At 44.9% G+C, this 17,680-nt stretch overlaps 1 protein-coding gene and 1 pseudogene across 1 annotated transcript in view; both read left to right on the top strand.

The window, feature by feature from the left end:
- The first annotated feature begins 996 nt into the window (after positions 1 to 996).
- Positions 997 to 5,898, top strand: LOC142432553 (inositol monophosphatase 2 pseudogene; annotated as a pseudogene).
- Positions 5,899 to 9,466: 3,568 nt separating this feature from the next.
- The window catches only part of ZNF274 (zinc finger protein 274), a 31,763-nt gene continuing 23,549 nt past the window's right edge, over positions 9,467 to 17,680 (top strand). The window contains exons 1-4 of the mRNA XM_075536463.1: positions 9,467 to 9,533; positions 9,946 to 10,038; positions 11,202 to 11,328; positions 12,043 to 12,138. Of these exons, the coding sequence (XP_075392578.1) occupies positions 9,982 to 10,038; positions 11,202 to 11,328; positions 12,043 to 12,138 (280 nt within the window). The 5' untranslated portion in view covers positions 9,467 to 9,533; positions 9,946 to 9,981. The remainder of the gene's footprint in view (positions 9,534 to 9,945; positions 10,039 to 11,201; positions 11,329 to 12,042; positions 12,139 to 17,680) is intronic.

Here is a 17,680-nt window from a genome sequence, read left to right as displayed (position 1 = left end):
CTAGATCTCTGCTGTTCACAATTCCAGAGACTTTCACCAGCAGCCCTCAATGTATGCTCCTAATACAGGATTCACTGGTTCACTCCAGTTTGATTCAGTTATGGATTAGATTGTGTCCTCCCCAAATAGGTCACATTGGCAATGAAAGGAACACACACACATACCAGGTGTGGTCTGATGTGATCACCCATGGCCTCCGTGTGTTAATGAGAAGAGGTTAATCAAAGACCCTCAAATGGACAGACTGACATGGTGGCCATGACAATGGGATCACATACAACAATTGTGAGGATGGCACAGAACTGGCTGTTGTTTCGTTCTATTGTACTGGGGTAATCGAGTAAGAACCAACTGGGCAGCATCTAACAAACCATATGTTAATAAGACAGGGTCAGAGACAATTACGCCAATGAGGCAGGGTACAGTTTATATATTAGGCTGTATCCTGAGTCAGCATCTCTTGAGTTATAGAGATTAACCATGGAGCGGAGGAGGACGCTCGCTATTCCCTGGGTCACAGCTCATCTTTTGGCCCAGGGTTTCTTGCTGGGGACCTCTTAGATCCAGGGGAAGACTGATGCTAAGCTCATAGATACTGACAGGAGACAAGGACATTTGTTATGGCAGCAACAGGTGACTAGGCAACTCTGGTAACTACTCCTTCAAACAAATGGTGGCTGGTTACTCACATGCGATGCTCGAAACTGCTAATCATTCAAGGCCACATATGCAGAGCTTTGCTGTTGTTTATTGGGTGCCTCCAAGTGAATTGACTCATCCTGACACCATGCGATGGAGCAGATCTGCCTCACGGGGTTTTTCAGGCTGTAATCTCAACTGAAGCAGAGGGCCAGGGCTTTCTCCTGTAGAGCCACTGAATGGCTTTGAGTCACCAAACACTTAACTTTCACTACCAAGGATCCTGTACAGATCGTTAGGATCAACTGAAATAATATATTGAGGAGGGCTGAGCCCAAGGATGAACAGTGCCAGATGATGGGTAAGTCAAGGACCAGCCTTGGAAGCCCCTGCTTCTTCCATGTCTCATCTGAGATATGGAGTGGGGAAATCGTCCAGTATTTGTGGCCTGAAAGACCTAAAGTAATAACTCTCCTTTTTACTACCCACATGCCTGCTTCTAGGTCTCTTACAGAGTCTTGCAGAGCCAGGATTTGGGAACTCCTCAAAGCAACCATCATAATGAACCAGGCTATGTGGGCTCAGCTTGAGCCACTCACCTGAGTCAACCCTAGAAGCACACAAAGGGCACAGACCAACTGCAGTCACCAAAAAGCATGGTAGCCATTTTCTGTCTCCAAGTATAGTCAAGAAGCCACAAAAAACCCAAAACAGCCAAGCGATATGCCTGAGGTTCAAGGACACCGCATAAAGCAAGCAAACTCATCCAGTTACATGGATAGGTTTGAGTAGGGTATCCTCCTCAGACCCAGCTCTTCTTCCTAATGAGGTATAACTGGGTGAAAACAAAACATCTCTACTACAAATAAACTATGCCAACTGCTGAACCACAGAATAAGCCATCCTCATTTTTTTTAGGCTGGATGATAAAATTTGTTAGCCGAGTGTGATGTCTGAATTTCTTAGGAAAAGCAAAGAATATATATTTTTTCAAAGAATATTTGTTAACTGTTTCTGGGCATTTTTCCCTTAGTGAGTTTGAATACAACTTGATTGTTCTTGTAAAGAAAGCAGTCGCCTTTGAGTTCCAGGCCCTTTCACGCTGGCCAACACCGTGGACAGGCTGGGCTTGTGCCTAGGGAAGTTTCCTAGTGTGGTCTCTGGGGCAGTGGGACTGGAGAAACCGTCCTGGTTGCCTTAGTCCCAGCAGCACCCCCACCACAGGCTGGAAGTCGCCATGCCCCACTGAGCCAGCCAGGAAGCCTTCCCAAAAAGACAAGGCGCTGGGTGAGGGTGACCCCTGGAAGGAGTGTTTCAAAGTGGCTTTGCAGCTGGCACTCAGGGCAGGGCAGAACATCAAGAAAGTCCTGACCAGCGTGATCAAGGGTATTGTAGCCAAGAATAATTATTGAAACCCAAATGAAGGCTGAAGATGATAGTGGGACAAGAAGAAAGTAAAAGGAAATAGAGGAAAGAGCTAGGAGGCAAAGGGAATTTATAGAGGTCTAAATAAAAGCATGTACATAGGTAAATATATATATGAGGATGGGGAAATAGATCTATGTGCAGATATTTATAGGTTTAGTATTAAGGTAGCAGATGGACATTGGGCCTCCACTCAAGTGCTTCCTCAATGCAAGAATACTTTGTTCTAGTAAACTGGAATTCCATGATGGTCACCTTCCCAACACAATCGCTGAAGACAAATGGGTGCATAAGCAAATGTGAAGAAAGCTGATGGAACCTGGCTATCAAAAGATATAGCGTCTAGGATCTTAAAGACTTAAAAACGAGGGACCATATAGCTCAGAAGCAACAAAGCCCACTGGAGCAAATGAATGGGGAGGAAGAGAGTGGAGCACATCCTGGCCCACCAGGAGGCAAAACACTAAAGGCGTGTGGCAAAGGAATGGGGTGAGCAAAGCAGGGAACTCCCTGGGGAGTGTAAAGGATAGACTCTGGGGTCAGAGCATGGCAACCCATTGGACTTGACTGGAGGACATGCCTAGAGGTCAAAAATCAGACCTTGATCTATTTACAGGTTTTCCTTTTTAAAATGTTATAATTTTTTTCTTTTTCAATTAATTTATTATTTTAGGGGTCATTGGCTTTCTTTGTTGTTGTCGTTGTGTTCTCATTTGTCTCTTTGTCTTGCTATGCCTTATTTTTTGGTGCATATTATTATCGCTGCAGATCTATCTAGGTAAGTTAGGCTGGATGAACAGTCTGGAAGAGAAAACAAGGGGACCGATGGTTCCGAGGGGACATGGGCAAGGGAGCGGCAGGGGTAAGGAGGTGCTGTTATTCAACCCAGGGGCAGGGGAGCAACAAGTGACCAGAAATTAGTAGCAAGGAGGGTGTGAGAGGCCTGGTAGGGATTGAGCAAGGGCAATGTAACCCAGAGAAATTACTGAAACCCAAATGAAGGCTAAGCATGTTAGTGGGACAAGAGGCAAGTAAAAGAAAATAGAGGAAATAACTGGGAGACAGGGTATTTATAGAGGTCTAAGTACAGGAATATGCATATGTAAATATATTTATATAGGATGGTGGGGAAATAGAGCTACATGCATATATTTATAGGTTTAGTATTAAGGCAGCAGATGGACATTGGACCTCCACTCAAGTACTTACTCAATACAAGAACATGTTGTTCTATTAAATTGGCATTCCATGATGCACACTTTCCCAACATGATCGCTGAAGACAAATGTGTACATAAGCAAATGTGGTGAAGAAAGCTGATGGTGCCTGGCTACCAAAAGATACAGTGTCTGGGGTCTTAAAGGTTTGCAGAAAAACAAGCAGCCACCTAGCTCAGAATTATCAAAGCTCACGTGGAAGAATCACACCAGCCTGTGTGACCACAAGGTGTAGAAGGGGCCAGGTATCCGACATCAAAGAACAAAAATCATATCAGTGGATGCCCACCTTCCCGATATGATCACTGAAGACCAATGTGTGCATAAGCAAATGTGAAGAAAGCTGATGTGCCCAAATATCAAAAGATAGTGTCTGGGGTCTTAAAGGCTTGAAGACAAACAAGTGGCCATCTAGCTCAAAAGCAACAAAGTCCACATGGAAGAAGCACACCAGCCTGTGTGATCATGAGGTGTTGAAGGGATGAGGTATCAGGTATCAAAGAACAAAAAATCTTATTGTAAATGAGGGGTAGTGCAGAGTGAAGACCCAAAGCCCATCTGTAGGCAGCTGAACACCCCCTCATTGAAGAGTTTCAGGGAAGAGATGAGCCAGTCGGTGCAGGGTAGCAACAATGAAACATACAACTTTACTCTAGTTCTTAAATGCTTTCTCCCTCCCACTATCATGATCCCAATTCTACTTTACAAATCTGGCTAGACCAGAGGATGTACACTGGTACAGATAGGAACTGGAAACACAGGGAATCCAGGACAGATGACCCATTCAGAACCAGTGGTGAGAGTGGCGATACTGGGAGGGTGTAGGTAAGGTGGGGAAGAAAGGTGGGACCGATTACAAGGATCTACATATAACCTCCTCCCTGGGGGACGGACAACAGAAAAGTGGATGAAGGGAGATGTCAGACAGGGCAAGATATGACAAAATAATTTATGAATTATGAATCGTTCATGGGGAGCAGGGAGTGGGGAGGGAGAGGGGAAAATGAGCTGATATTAAGGGCTAAAGTAGAAAACATGTTTTGAGAATGATGATGGCAACAAATGTACAATTGTGCTTGACACAATGGATGTATGTATGGATTGTGAGAAGAACTGTACGAGCCCCCAATAAAATTATCTAAAAAAAAAAAAAAGCAACAAAGCCGTCATGGAAGAAGCATCACACCAGTCTGTGTGATCATGAGGTTTTGAAGGAATGTGCTATCAGGCATCAAAGAACAAAAAATCATATCAATGTGATGAGGGGGTATGGAGTGGGGACCCAAAGCCCATTTGTAGACAACTGGACATCCCTTACTGAAGAATCGAGGGGAGGAGATGAGCCAGTCAGGATGCAGTTAAACAAACAATGAAACATTCAACTTTCCTCTAGTTCCTACATGCTTCCTCTCCACCCACTATCATGATCCCAATTCTACCTTACAAATCTGGCTAGACCAGAGGATGTACAGTGGTACAGATAGGAACTGGAAACACGGAATCCAGGATGGATGATCCCTTTAGGACCAGTGGTGAGAGTGGCGATACCGGGAAGGTGGAGGTAAGGTGGGTTGGAAAGGGGGAACTGATTGCAAGGAACTACATATAACCTCTTCTCTGAGGGACGGACAACAGAAAAGTGGGTGAAGGGAGACGTCGGACAGTGTAAGATATGACAAAATAATAATTTGTAAATTATCAAGGGTTCATGAGGGAGGGGTGAGCAGGGAGGGAAGGGGAAAAATGAGCTGCTGTCAAGGGCTTGTGTGGACAGCAAATGTTTTGACAATAATGAGGGCATTGGATGTTCAAATATGCTTTATACAATTGATGTATATATGTATTGTGATAAGAGTCCTATGAACTCCCAATAAAGTGATAAAAAAAGAAACCCCAATAAAATGATTTTTTTTAAAAGAAAGCCCTAAGAAAAAGATGTCTCTACAAAGACACCAGCTGTAGACCTTGTGACAGAAATGGATCGCCTGGTGGAAACTAATTCTTTCTGAGCTGCAGTTTCCCTCGCACAGGTTCATTGCAGAAGAATATGCTGCTTCTGGCTCAAAGTGTGTGCTTACTGCCCACCCTACCTGGATCACTGGCCCGAGCAATGGGACCTGCAATTTTGTGCACAGCTGGAATCGAGCGATCTACCACTGCACTCAGGAGCGGCTCTACACAGGCCAGCATGGTCAGGGGGCTTTCTGTAAAGGCCAATGGCTCTGGGCCTCCAGAGACAGATCTCTCAAAGCCCTTAGTTTTAACAGAAATTGGTCCCAAACATGACCCTGCCACTCTGAAGTTGTTCCTGAGTAACATGGAGAGGTTATTCCATGCCAAAGCTCATGGGATCCATGTGATCGGGAGCTCTACTTTGTCCCTCGGCCACCTGGCTGCAGGTCCTACAGGTGCCTACTACCAGTTTGGCTTGCACTGCTGGGACCTGGCTGCTGTCACAGTTCTCATCCGAGAAGCTGGCAGGATCATGATTGATACATCCGGTGGGCCTCTTGATCTCATGTTTTGCAGAGTGGTCACTGCAGGCACCCATGAAATGGCATTGCTCATAGCTCAGTCATTGCAGACTGTTAACTATGAGAGGGATGATGAGGGATGACGAGAGCAGACTACAGAAAGAAATGCTGGAACAAGGATGGGCTAACCCCTTTGACTTGAGACGGGTCCCTGCCCTTTAAGTGCTTGTTCTTATGTACGTCATTGCCCCAAAGGGAGATGTGCTGCAGCCGGTGGCCATCTTTTTAAAATCTGTGGATTTGGTGCATACCTGGTTTTTCTGTGCAATCTCACTTAAACTTTTTCAGGTTGGTACAAGTTCTGTGGGGCCCAAACCTAGCTCTCATATGGCATCCTATTTATGATTCTGTCTTGATTTTTTTCAATGTAAATCTCAGGTAATAAAGCATTAGTACTGCTAGTAAAATGTGTGTGTGTGTGTGGGGGGGGCAAGCAGTCAGTTCTTTCCTTCACATTTTGAGGACAAAGTCCTGGAAAAGATCCTATTGTTATTCCAGTTGTTCATGTATTGAGCCTAATGATGAACGTTTGAAGAACTGGCCAGTTACACAATGACCTTCCCATTCTGGAACAGAGTCTTCATTTATTAAAGTTTATTTTCAGTTCTTGCCAGAAATTTGTCTTCATGTTAGGATCCCTACACTTCCAAGAAAGTTGCTATGCCTTATATTTATATCTAAGCTTAATATACCTCTTATGGTTAGAGAGAAAGCTGTGTTCATGTGTACGGTAATTTGTGTATTTTCATTCTGCCCGATTTTCTTCAATCTCATTTTTTAAAAATTCCAGTTGGATATTTTAAGCATATCCATTTTATCTGTATTAATTGCATTTTATGTTTTCTTTTCCAATTGTTATCACATTTAGCTCTGTCTCCCATCTTCACTTAGATGTTTCATATCATAGTTGTGATGACAAAAACATCCAGAAACTTAAAAAATAAGCTTGCCAACAGCTTTCCTTCCTTTGTTTTGGTGTGAATCTCAAGTTCTAGTACATTGATTAGCAGGTGCTATGTAGTCATGGTTGTTGAGTGGAAGATAAAACGAGAAAGATCAAGGTGCAGGAGAGAAGTTATTTTCAACAGTAAGAATCCACTTCCCAAGGCAGAGAAAACACTTAGCTGGTTTGTGTTCAGTTTAAGAAAGGGGATGCCCTGGGAAGTGCTGCTCTGAGCCCTGCTGGGGTGTGTGGCTTGTTCCCTACTCACATTCCCTACCAAGTGACAGAGGGCACCAGAACCCACCCACCTGCAAATGCTCAGCTCAGTGTGCAAAGTGTCATGACGATCTTCAGTGCATAGGTATGAACTTGATTCTTCCAAATCTTACTATTTTGTCTTGCATTTTGTGTCACTTTTCACATCCCTCTTTGAAACAGATAGTTACCTAAATGCCTTTAGTGGCCTCTGCTGAGAACTCAGATTTTTTTCTATGCTCTACATCAAGTCTGAATTATGTTGATAGTCAACTTATTAACGACTATAGAGTGAATAGGAAAGAGTCGAAGAATAGCATTAGTAATAGACTCAAGAGCATAAATTTTGGGAAATAGCTCTATTCAAGTATATGTTGCCATCACATTCAATTTGACCGTTTGTTTTACAGAGCAGAACTGCTTCACAGGGTTTTCTTGGCTATCATCCTTATACAGATTCTCAAGTCTTTCTTTTTTAACCCCATTGGCTAGATTTTAACTGCCAACTTTAGGTTCCTGGTCAACGTCTGCCAAAGAAGATGAGAACACCAGATCCTGGGCTGTGAGAAAGAACATGCTAGACTCTAGGCTCTGAGGAAAATTAGATAATACTGTGTCCTGGATTCCTGAGAAAGAAGATGGCACACCACGGTCTGAGCAGTCATGGACTTCTATTTCCTCTTCCTAGACTTAACATTCCATGGCTCCCAAGAGTATCCTTAGGCATAAAAGGGCACTAGTCACAGGTTCTTCCCCACCCTCACCTTATCTCTTAGACCTATCCCATCTCCCTAGGACTGGTGACTTTGCAGTAGAAAACCATGAACCATTCTTCAGAAGGACAAAGACTGCATGCTCCTATAAAGATGCATAGTCTCTGAAACCGTTTATAGGGTTACCATGAGTCAAAATTGACTCAATGGCAATGAGTGATGGGCTATCAAGTCGTGCCCGCTACCATGGTGATCACAGGCATTACCTGGATCAGACTGTTTCAATTCATAGTTTTCATTGGCTGATTTTCAATCACGTATCACCAGGCTTGTCTTCCTACTCTTGGTCTTCAAGCTCTGCCGAGACTCCTTTGATGCCATAGTAACATAAATGTCTCCACTGAGGGGCAGGTGGTAGCTGCACTAGTGCATTGGTGGGGAGACAAGTTCAGGTCTCCTGGCATGGAAGCTGAGATTTCTTTTTTTTTTTTTTTAGATTTCTATTAAGAAATGGCTGGCATATAGATAATTCTTTCCTATATGTCCTTGGGATTAGGAGGGATTTCACCCCTTCCTTTGTACTTCCTCTGTACAATTCCGTACTTCCTGTCCCTCCCTAGAATTTGGAACTTTAGGCCAGCCCCATGGACATTTTCACAACTCCAAGTCTCTTCTCTTTCCCAAGAAAGTGGGTAGGGCCCCACGGCCCCATTCTCCTCCTTACCCACTCTTACCTTGCTTCCTCTTCCTCTATGGAAGATGGACAGACATTCATTCCCTACTTGCACATTCTGGCCTAGCCGGTCTCTCTCTAACACCTTTCCTCACAAGGTTCTTCCCAATGCTTCTTTAACACTTCGAAGTATATTTACTTGACATCCCCCCACCCCACCCCCAACCTAGGTGAACTTTGGTCCCTTCCTAAGCACTTTGGATTTGGGAGAAGGGGTGCAGGGGAGGGGGACGACGGGAAGCTGCAGAAATGGTGGGTTTAGTCCCACCTTCTTACATGCCACAAATTTGGTAAACTGATGGCACTGTCAGGTAAGCTTTGGATTCCTAATCACAAGGTTGGCTGTTCAAACCCCTACCCCCCACCCCCACCTCTATGCCACTCTCCAGGAGAAAAATTCACAGCTTTGGAAACTTAAAAATAGAATCGTTATTTCTAGATGGTATGGGTTTTGGTAACGCCACCAATTGCACCCTTAAAACCCTCAGTCACTGCTCCTCCACATTTTTCATAGGGTTAGGGTAAACTAGCCGCATCTGCTATACACGCATTTCAGGGAGCTCCCGCTCCCCAGCCCCCAGTAGTTCCCGAGATTACTAAAGCCAATGGGGGCATCTTTCTTCCTGAGAGGGTAGTCGGTGCTGCTAGGTTCCAACCATGCACCTTTCTGGTTCCCGGCCGAACTACCTCGCCGTCAGGGCCCCGTCCCTTGATGGAGAGTGCACTGATCAGACGCACCCCAAACGCATGCTACGCTGGCCCCCTCCTCCGTCTTTATCCCGTACTGCTCGGCACGACCCTGTCCCAGTCTGGGCCGCAGGCTTACACAGGTGCTGTCAGCCCGTGGCCCCGCGACCTTCCAGTCCCGCTGAGCTGCCAAGAAATTCCGTCGACGGCCCGCTTCCCGACCAACCCCGTCCTCGCGGCGCCCTGAGGGGGCCGGCCAAGATGGCCGCCGCTTGGGCGCGGCCGGGCGTGGCGCGCCGCGGGGGCGTCTGGGAGTTGTAGTCCGGGCGGGCCCTCTGACGCATTCGGCCGCTGGTCGCCCGAAGCCATTGTAGGACACGGGCGCTGGTGAGTGTGGTGTGGAGTCCGCACCCGTCGGGGGCCGTGCCCGGCGAGTCGCTGAGCGCCCGCAGCAGGGTCGCGGCGGGCCTCGGTCCCTCGTGTCCCGCGCCGGGCTCCGGCCCCGCGTGACGCCTTCCCACGGCTGGGGTGGCATGGTCGGGGGCGCGCGAGCGAGGAAGACCGCGTCCTTCGAGTTTGGGGGGGGCTGGAGGGATCCGAGCCCTCCCCGTGAGGAGGAGAACGGGCTCCCTCCACGCTTGGGGGACAATGGGGACTCCCCCCTTCTCTGGGCCTGGTTCTGAGTGTGTTCCCCGAAGTTGGCGCTGTATTTGCACTCTTGGTGCTGAGGGGCTCCTCTGGACAAAGGACTGCCACCTAGCTCACACGGCCATCCCCCCCCCCCCGCCTTTTCTATTAGTGGCCCTTTCAGGACTGTGCCCGTCCCACCAGAGTGATGTCGAGGAACCTTGTGGATGGAAAGCCCACCGGTCTCCCAAAGGCCTGGTCTGGGGTAAGTGGAGGTTCCCTTGAGCTCCAGGCTGCCTCTGCGGGGAGGTGAGTCGCCTAGGCCCCCAAATACACTGGGGAGTGGGAAGCGTCTCGGCCCGAGAGGCATCTGGGTGATGCCACACACGTTCAGCCTTCCACATGGTTGGCTAGAGCAGAAACCCAAGTTGTGGAAGGTTTTGAGGGTTAGGTTAAAAGCAAGCGCTAACTACCCCTCTTGTCACCTGTGACTCAGGACAGATTAGAATGTACCCATAGGGTTTCCAAGGCTGTAAACCTTTCGTCCCTGGCCTTCTGGCTAGCAGCAGCGAGCAGCCACAGCTCCCATGAGGATCAGATTTGTGCTCTCCGATTTTCCTTTTAAGGTGAGAGGCCTGAGCAGGTTAGTGTTTAGATTTCAGCAGCTCCATTGGCACCAAGTACGATGAAAGGTGAACCCAGTGCAGTTCCAAAGAGAAATGAGATGAGGGTGTAATCCTGACAGAAGGATGAAGTAAGGGAGAGGTCATAGCTCGGGACTGAAGATTGAAGTGTGTGTGTGAGTGATTCTTCAAGGAGTTCCTCAGTGGGAGGTTTCGGCACTCCCAAACCCTAAGTTGAAGGATTAGTTAGAAAGGGGTTTGTAACAGAGGAAGGCATCCCGTTCTGCTTGGAGTGTTGCCCTTGGGACCAGAACCAGGGTCTGCTCAAGGCCCTTGGGCTTGCTCAGTTTTCATGTTCTACAGGTATACATACCGCAGCGATAATTCAGGGTGTGTCCAGACTGACTCAATAAAACAATATTATAACAAGGCAGATCACACTTTTTTTGGCTTTCCAATCCATGTAAAAGTTACGTTGTCATGTGCTATCGCATGGAAAACTTTGAAGTGTTGTGAGAATTTCCAAAATGTGACACACACACACACACACACACAGGAATTGAAACTACGCTGTTGGAAAAATGGTGTGTATAGACTTGCTCAGGGTTGCCACCAACCTCAAAATCAATAGGATGAGATATGCCTGTACAAATGGGACCCTACGTGGGACTTGGATTTTTCAGAACCCTGAATGCTCAGGTCACCTTGCTGCCATCCTCTGCAGCCTGTGCCTTGGTCAGCCTCTCCTTCCTTGCCCGCATGGGCAAGGACTGGCCCTGGCTGAACAGGAACTTGTGGGTCTTAGGAACCAGTGACCTTTGAAGACGTGGCCCTGAGTTTCACCCCGGAAGAGTGGGAACTGCTGGATCCCTTGCAGAAGACCCTGTACAGGGAAATGATGCTGGAGAACTACCGGAACCTGGTCTCAGTGGGTAAGGCTGGTCTCTCATGTCAATAAAGATCCTGCTTTGAAGTGCAAAGTGGTGCCTCGGAGGTGGGTGTCTGTGCTTGGAGTCCTGCTGCGGGAATCAGGGTGGATACATTTGGGTCCTGGGTTCTGAAGGAGAAAGATGGTCCCCTTCTGAAGTTTCACCTAGGCCATCCCTGAGAGCCTCTGAAAGCTGGAAGGTGGGCCCATCCACCTAAAAGGATGTTTGCAACCATTGTTTGTTGTCATAACAAGAGATGCAGCGACCTGGAGTCTGCAACTCCTGAGTATTAAGTATCCTGGAGTGGTTCTCTTAACAGCTCTTCCTTGTTAGTGTGTTTTTTCATCCTTGGAACGATTGAATCTGCATAGTTGCAGCTCCCAGTGTCCTATCTATATTGAAAGCAGAAAGAATGGGTTAAAGGAGCCCTGGTCAACCCTCCTTTCACAGCTGGCACGTTTATCAAGAAACACAAGCTTTCTCCTCAGAGATCCCACCCTGACCTCCCTGGCTGTACCATTGGCCACAAGTGAGTGCCACAGATGTCCCTAATTCATAGTCTGAGCAAAGCAAGCATCAGGAATGAGGTGGTTTCATTACCCTAGACAAGAGCATAGCAGGGAGAACATGGGGACAAAGTGTGTGCCACAGTGAGAGCGCTTTCTCCTAAACATAAGCCGCCCCGCCCCCAAGCCCTGTCGCTTTTTCCTTGAACAGAACATCAGCTTTCCAAACCAGATGTGGTGTCTCAGTTAGAGGAGGCGGAAGAACTATGGATGAAGGAGAGAGAAATTCCTCAAGACACCTTTCCAGGTGAGAACCAGGCAAATGGGAGTTCCTACAGGTAGCAGGTTCTAGTGTTTGGGGAAACAAGGTAGGCAGAGAGACCTCAGGTGAGGTCCCAAGTGAGTAACTGCACATGTGCAAAATGAACAACAAAATCAACACCGTGTTGTCTTCCTGCCTTAGCGGTCCCTTAATGGAATGTGAGTTACACCTTGTAGAGGTGGCATGTGGCAGATGGAGCTAACAGTGAGAGGCGTCGTTACCTAGGGTCTGTGCTTTCCTCAGTCACCCACCACAAACTTTGTGAGGAGTAGGTGTGTAAGTACATAGGTGTGCGTTTTCGGATTATGTATCTCCCTCTTGATAAGCATCTCAATGGTTGTCAGTTTCTTGTATCTTGGTGCATGGACTTCCCTGCATACATTCTGTTGCATTCATGACTCGAGTATTTCTGTAAGTAGATTTCTAGAAATGGAATCAAAAGATTAATTGATGTGCGGCTTAAGAATCTGGTAGAAGCAGTTGCCTAGTGTGATCGTAAAATAGAAGGAGGCTTCAAAAAGTCTGTAGAATTGTGGGAAAATATCCTAATCTTTTTTTTTAACATTTTATTAGGGGCTCATACAACTCTTATCACAATCCACACATATACATACATCAATTGTATAAAGCACATCTGTACATTCTTTGCCCTAATCATTTTCGAAGCATTTGCTCTCCACTTAAGTCCTTTGTATCAGGTCCTCTTTTTTCCCCTCCCTTCCCACTCTCCCCTCCCTCATGAGCCCTTGATAATTTATAAATTATTATTTTGTCATATCTTGCCTTATCCGACGTCTCCCTTCACCCCCTTTTCTGTTGTCCATCCCACAGGGAGGAGGTCGCATGTAGATCCTTGTAATCGGTTCCCCTTTTCCAATTCACTCACCCTCTACTCTCCCAATATCGCCCCTCACACCCCTGGTCCTGAAGGTATCATCCACCCTGGATTCCCTGTGCTTCCAGCTCCTATATGCACCAGTGTACATTCTCTGCTCTATCCAGAGTTGCAAGGTAGAATTCAGATCATGATAGTTGGGGGGAGGGGGGGGGAAGCATTTAGGAACTAGAGGAAAGCTGTATTCTTCATCAGTGCTACGTCGCACCCGAATATCCTAATCTTTCAATTCTATTTTTCACAAACTTTTAAAACCCGTGTGTGTGTGTGTGTGTGTGTGTGTGTGTGTGTGTGTGAGTAAATGTGCCCAAGTGAATGGGAAGTTATTTTCATCACCAGTAGTTCATAGTGGTCTTTTTAAGGTTTACACATACTATAGGCAAAAAGTAATTCATGTTTCACTGGCGCATTTTGTATTTCTTTCACTCCTGATGAAGTTGAATATCTTATAAACAGAGCAGTTTATATTTTTTCTGTAGTGAGCTCATATGCTTTCCTCCTATTGCTTTATTGTCATTATCTTTATAAGAACTCTGTATAGTCTGATTACTAATATTGTAGGTATTATGCCCCAGACCAAATTTACCTTTTTACAGCTGATTTCTTACTATACCAAAGTTTTGTCATTTAGGCTGTTTTTTTTTCCCTGTTGTGGATTCTAGTATTCATATCATATGTAGGTAGATTCTGTGAGAGGATTTGAGAGAATTCATGGGAAAAAGGAATTAAAAATATATGTAAACTTTATTTTGTAACATATGCTTCATCAAGTTCAAGATACTTTAGTAACCAATGATATCAGCCATGTAGCCCATCCCTAGAGAACCGAGGGCCCTGGAGTTATAACCACATCAGTGCAATCTAGTTTACATTATTAACTGAAGAAAAGTGAGTGCCTTTTAAAGATGTTTTTAAGGTAAAGAAACGAAAGAAATCAGAAGGAGCCAAGTCAGCACTGTAAGGTATATGCCTAATGATTTCCCATAGAAACACAAATTACTCATTTGATGAGAAGAATAGGAACATGGTCTTATTGGAGAAAGACTCTGGTGAAGGTCTCCAGGCTTTTTTTTTTTGTAATGCTTTGGCTAATGCTCAAAAACACTCAAATATTACTATCATAATAAGCAAATAGTCTTAATCCCTTCAGAATGTCAACCAACAAAATGCCTGAACATCTCAAAAACGTGTTGGTATGACCTTTGTTGACTGGTGCGCCTTCGTTTTAAATGAGCCATTTCTTCCCCTAGGAAACCATTGCTTTGTGCTTTGTCTCCCTCATCTTTACTGGTAAAGACATGCTTCCTCTCCTGTTAAAGTGCTTCCAAGAAATGCTTCAGGATCTCGGTGCCACTTTTTAAAATTTGTCATTGTAAGCTCTGCTTTGTATGCAGCTGATCTGAGTGCGACAGTTTGGGGACGCATTGAGTGAAAAGTTTGTTCAGCTTTAACCTTTCAGTCAGAACTGTGCAAGCGGAATCAATCGAGATGTCTGATGTTGGCTATTATTTTTGCTGTTTATCATCATTCCTCTTCAATTGAGGCATGAACACAATGTTTCCGCTCAATTGATGTGGATGGGCTACTGTTGCGGGTTTCATCTTCAACATCATGTCCCTTCTGAAAACAAATTATCCATTTGTAAATCACTGATTCCATTGGGAATTGTCTCCATAAACTTGATAAAGCATCAGTGATCTTACCATTCTTCGACCTAAGCTTCACCGTAAGTTTGATGCTTGCTCTTACTTCAAGATTAGCAGGATTTGTGCTGCTCTGAGAAGGGGTTCTTTTCAGACTGGTGCCTTAACCTTCATAGTGCCTCAAAGTAGAACCAATTCAGATGTTTTATAGCAAGGTGCTTGATGTAAAGTAAATAAATAAATGATGCCCCCCCTCCCCATAATACACATTTTCTATAAACTGTTTGGACACCCTTCCTATAAATACTTTCTTGTGTTCTTAATTTGTCTTTTATTTCGTTTTTCTGGATCTTGCTCTTGTATAAGGTTTGGCATACAAATATTAGTCACACCATTTTCTGACTGGATTCTTCCTCTCTTTATTGGAAACCATGTCTGCTGTGGACTAAATTCCCATCATCTTCATCTTCTGATCCCTTCTAACTTTTCTCTTTTACTCCCTTCGTCCCTTAGTAAATACTGCATTGCTTTAGTTAATAAATACCATGCTGCATTGTTGCTTTAGAATGAGCTTAGGTAGGTGATGGTGCCTCTCTTTATTTCTTATTTTCATTTTTTTAGTCATAGAGATCCTCAGTCATTTAGTTTACCAGGAGAACATCTATCATTAGCTTGTCAGAATTTACTGAGTAAATCCTATTAAAATTGAGATTAAATTTAACCTATTAAAAATGGGTTGTATTTGATTAGATTTATAGATTACCTTGCAGTTAGTCAAACTTTGGGAGGGATCATTTTCTGCTGCTTACTGCTTATGCTCTATTGGGCCGTCCCAGCATCATTCTTAAACTCTCATTGATGTTGGTCAAGAATTTTCCCAGCACATTGTCATTTTTCACCAATAATTCAATGGGGGCTTCAAAACTCACGAGAAGAAAATGTATTTTCATAACGTTTTTCCATACCCTTTTGAAACCCCATAAAAAGGAAGACGTGTACTTTTTTTTAAAGTAGATTTTTGCAAGTATGTCATTTAGTTCAGTACATCATGTTTGTAAGCATGACTCTTGACAGTGATGAGTGGGTATTGGGTCTTAGGAAGGTTCCTGGGTTTTGATGTGTATTATGCTGGATTCTGCTTGGGTTCAAGTAGATTTTTACCCAAATGATGGAATGGTCACCTATCCCTCCTTAATCAAAATCAGTAATCTTCCTTGTTTCTCCCGAGCTTTCCCAGGCAATCCTAAGGTTAGGTCTTCTCTCGTGAGCAGCTACCACAGTGACACTGTAAACACCCTGTTGTAGAGAGTTCCTGTGAGTTCACTGACTTGTTTCAAGTTTTCTTGGTGTCAGTATTTTCGAATTAAGCTGCAGGTTTATTTCATTTATGTGTGATCACTGTCGATACTTGTATCAGAGTATGCTGTGGAATCTACACCTAGTGCCCTCAACTTTGTCAAAGATTTTCTCTTGGCCATCACAGAGAGGAATTGGAGTCACTGTGACTTTTAATCCCTCATCTTGAATCTCCTTTCTTCAGGTGTCAGCTTATCGATTCAACATCAGCATTTTTTATTTTTCTTTCCTCTGCTCCAAGTCATTCTTTTTTTTTAATATCATGTCACATTTAATAAAGTAGTGTATAAATTGAATCAAGGTGCTGTGTAGAGACCTATAGGAGTGCTATTAGCTAGGTGGTCAGGAGATTTTTAGAGAAGATGTCTGTCTGAGGGCGGTAAAAGACCGAGCTCTGTGGATTGCAGAGAAATAGATCTTGGTGAGAGTGCTAGAAGCATCCTGAGATTTTAGGCCAAGTCATCCTTTTCATAACCGTAGCTGAGAACCTTTCTGCTGACTTGGCACAGTTCACTAAACTATGCCTCAGCTTCAATAGTCTTCCCAACGAGAGCACATGTTTCTGTCCAAAAGATACCTTTGTTTCTGTGATCTAGTTTCCTGAAGGCCCTTGCTGTCTTTGGCTGTGAGTGTTCCCAGCTTGTTGGTATCTCCCTCTCCCTAGAACTTATGCCCCATTCAAACAAACTTGTGTTTGTATACCCCCTGAATGTTGTTGTTCCTTGATTCTAGCTGTCTGGGGAGCACTGAGTTAAGGATGCAATTCTCAAGAGAAAGCTAGCCCCAGAGCTTTGAGGTGTCCGTGGAGAGACACTTCCACGGAGTGTACAGGGAAGCTCTACGCAGGCTGGGCTTGAGGTGATTGATACTGGACTTATCTCTGTTTTCACAGAGTCCTCTAGATACTGTCCTCCCTCTACTTCATCCTTTGCTTTCATCTCACATATATTTGCCATCTCATTCAGTGTACTAAGCACGGGATGTTTGGTGATAAAAATGCAGCCTATTCCTGCCTACGTAGAAATGGCAGCTGGTAGATAATGGCCCTTTACAAACAAGCTACACAGATGTTACTCGAAGTTGCAATAAGTGTTGAGAAACGTATAGTGTACAGAGAGGGAGCAGTAGAAAATTACTTTAAGGAGATAGGGTACACTGAGAAAATAACATTTAAACGTATTCCTGAAGAAAAGAAGTCTCTATAGACATGGACAAGTTGTAGAACAAGCTTCCAGATGGAGACATGGTTTGGGGTGACCAAGAGGTTGGATATGAGCTTGGAACATTTGAGAAATGGAAAGTCACCCAAGAAACTGAAATAAGGTAACTGAGGTGGAGAAGTGTAGGCGTAGCAGCCAACATTGGAATTCTATTTGGCACGGGAGCCAGAGCAGACAGCATTGGAGTCCCGTTTGGAATAGTGTGTATAGTTGATGATACTGGATTCTCATTTGGAAACATGGGTGCCGCAGATCACACGAGATTCTTGAACTCTTAAGGGAGCTTAATTATTGGTGCAAGTCGGGGCCAGGTTTGGAGTCGGACTGTGACTTGGCTTTTCACCTCTCACTCTGGATGCTTGAAGAAAAGACCCTGGTGGGGCACTAACAGAAGCAGACCAGGGCGGTAGTTC

Source organism: Tenrec ecaudatus, chromosome 18 (genome assembly GCF_050624435.1).
Source record: "Tenrec ecaudatus isolate mTenEca1 chromosome 18, mTenEca1.hap1, whole genome shotgun sequence".
Classification (NCBI taxonomy): Eukaryota; Metazoa; Chordata; class Mammalia; order Afrosoricida; family Tenrecidae; genus Tenrec; species Tenrec ecaudatus.
Note: the sequence above shows the minus strand (reverse complement) of the source record. Positions and strands in the feature narration are given on the sequence as shown.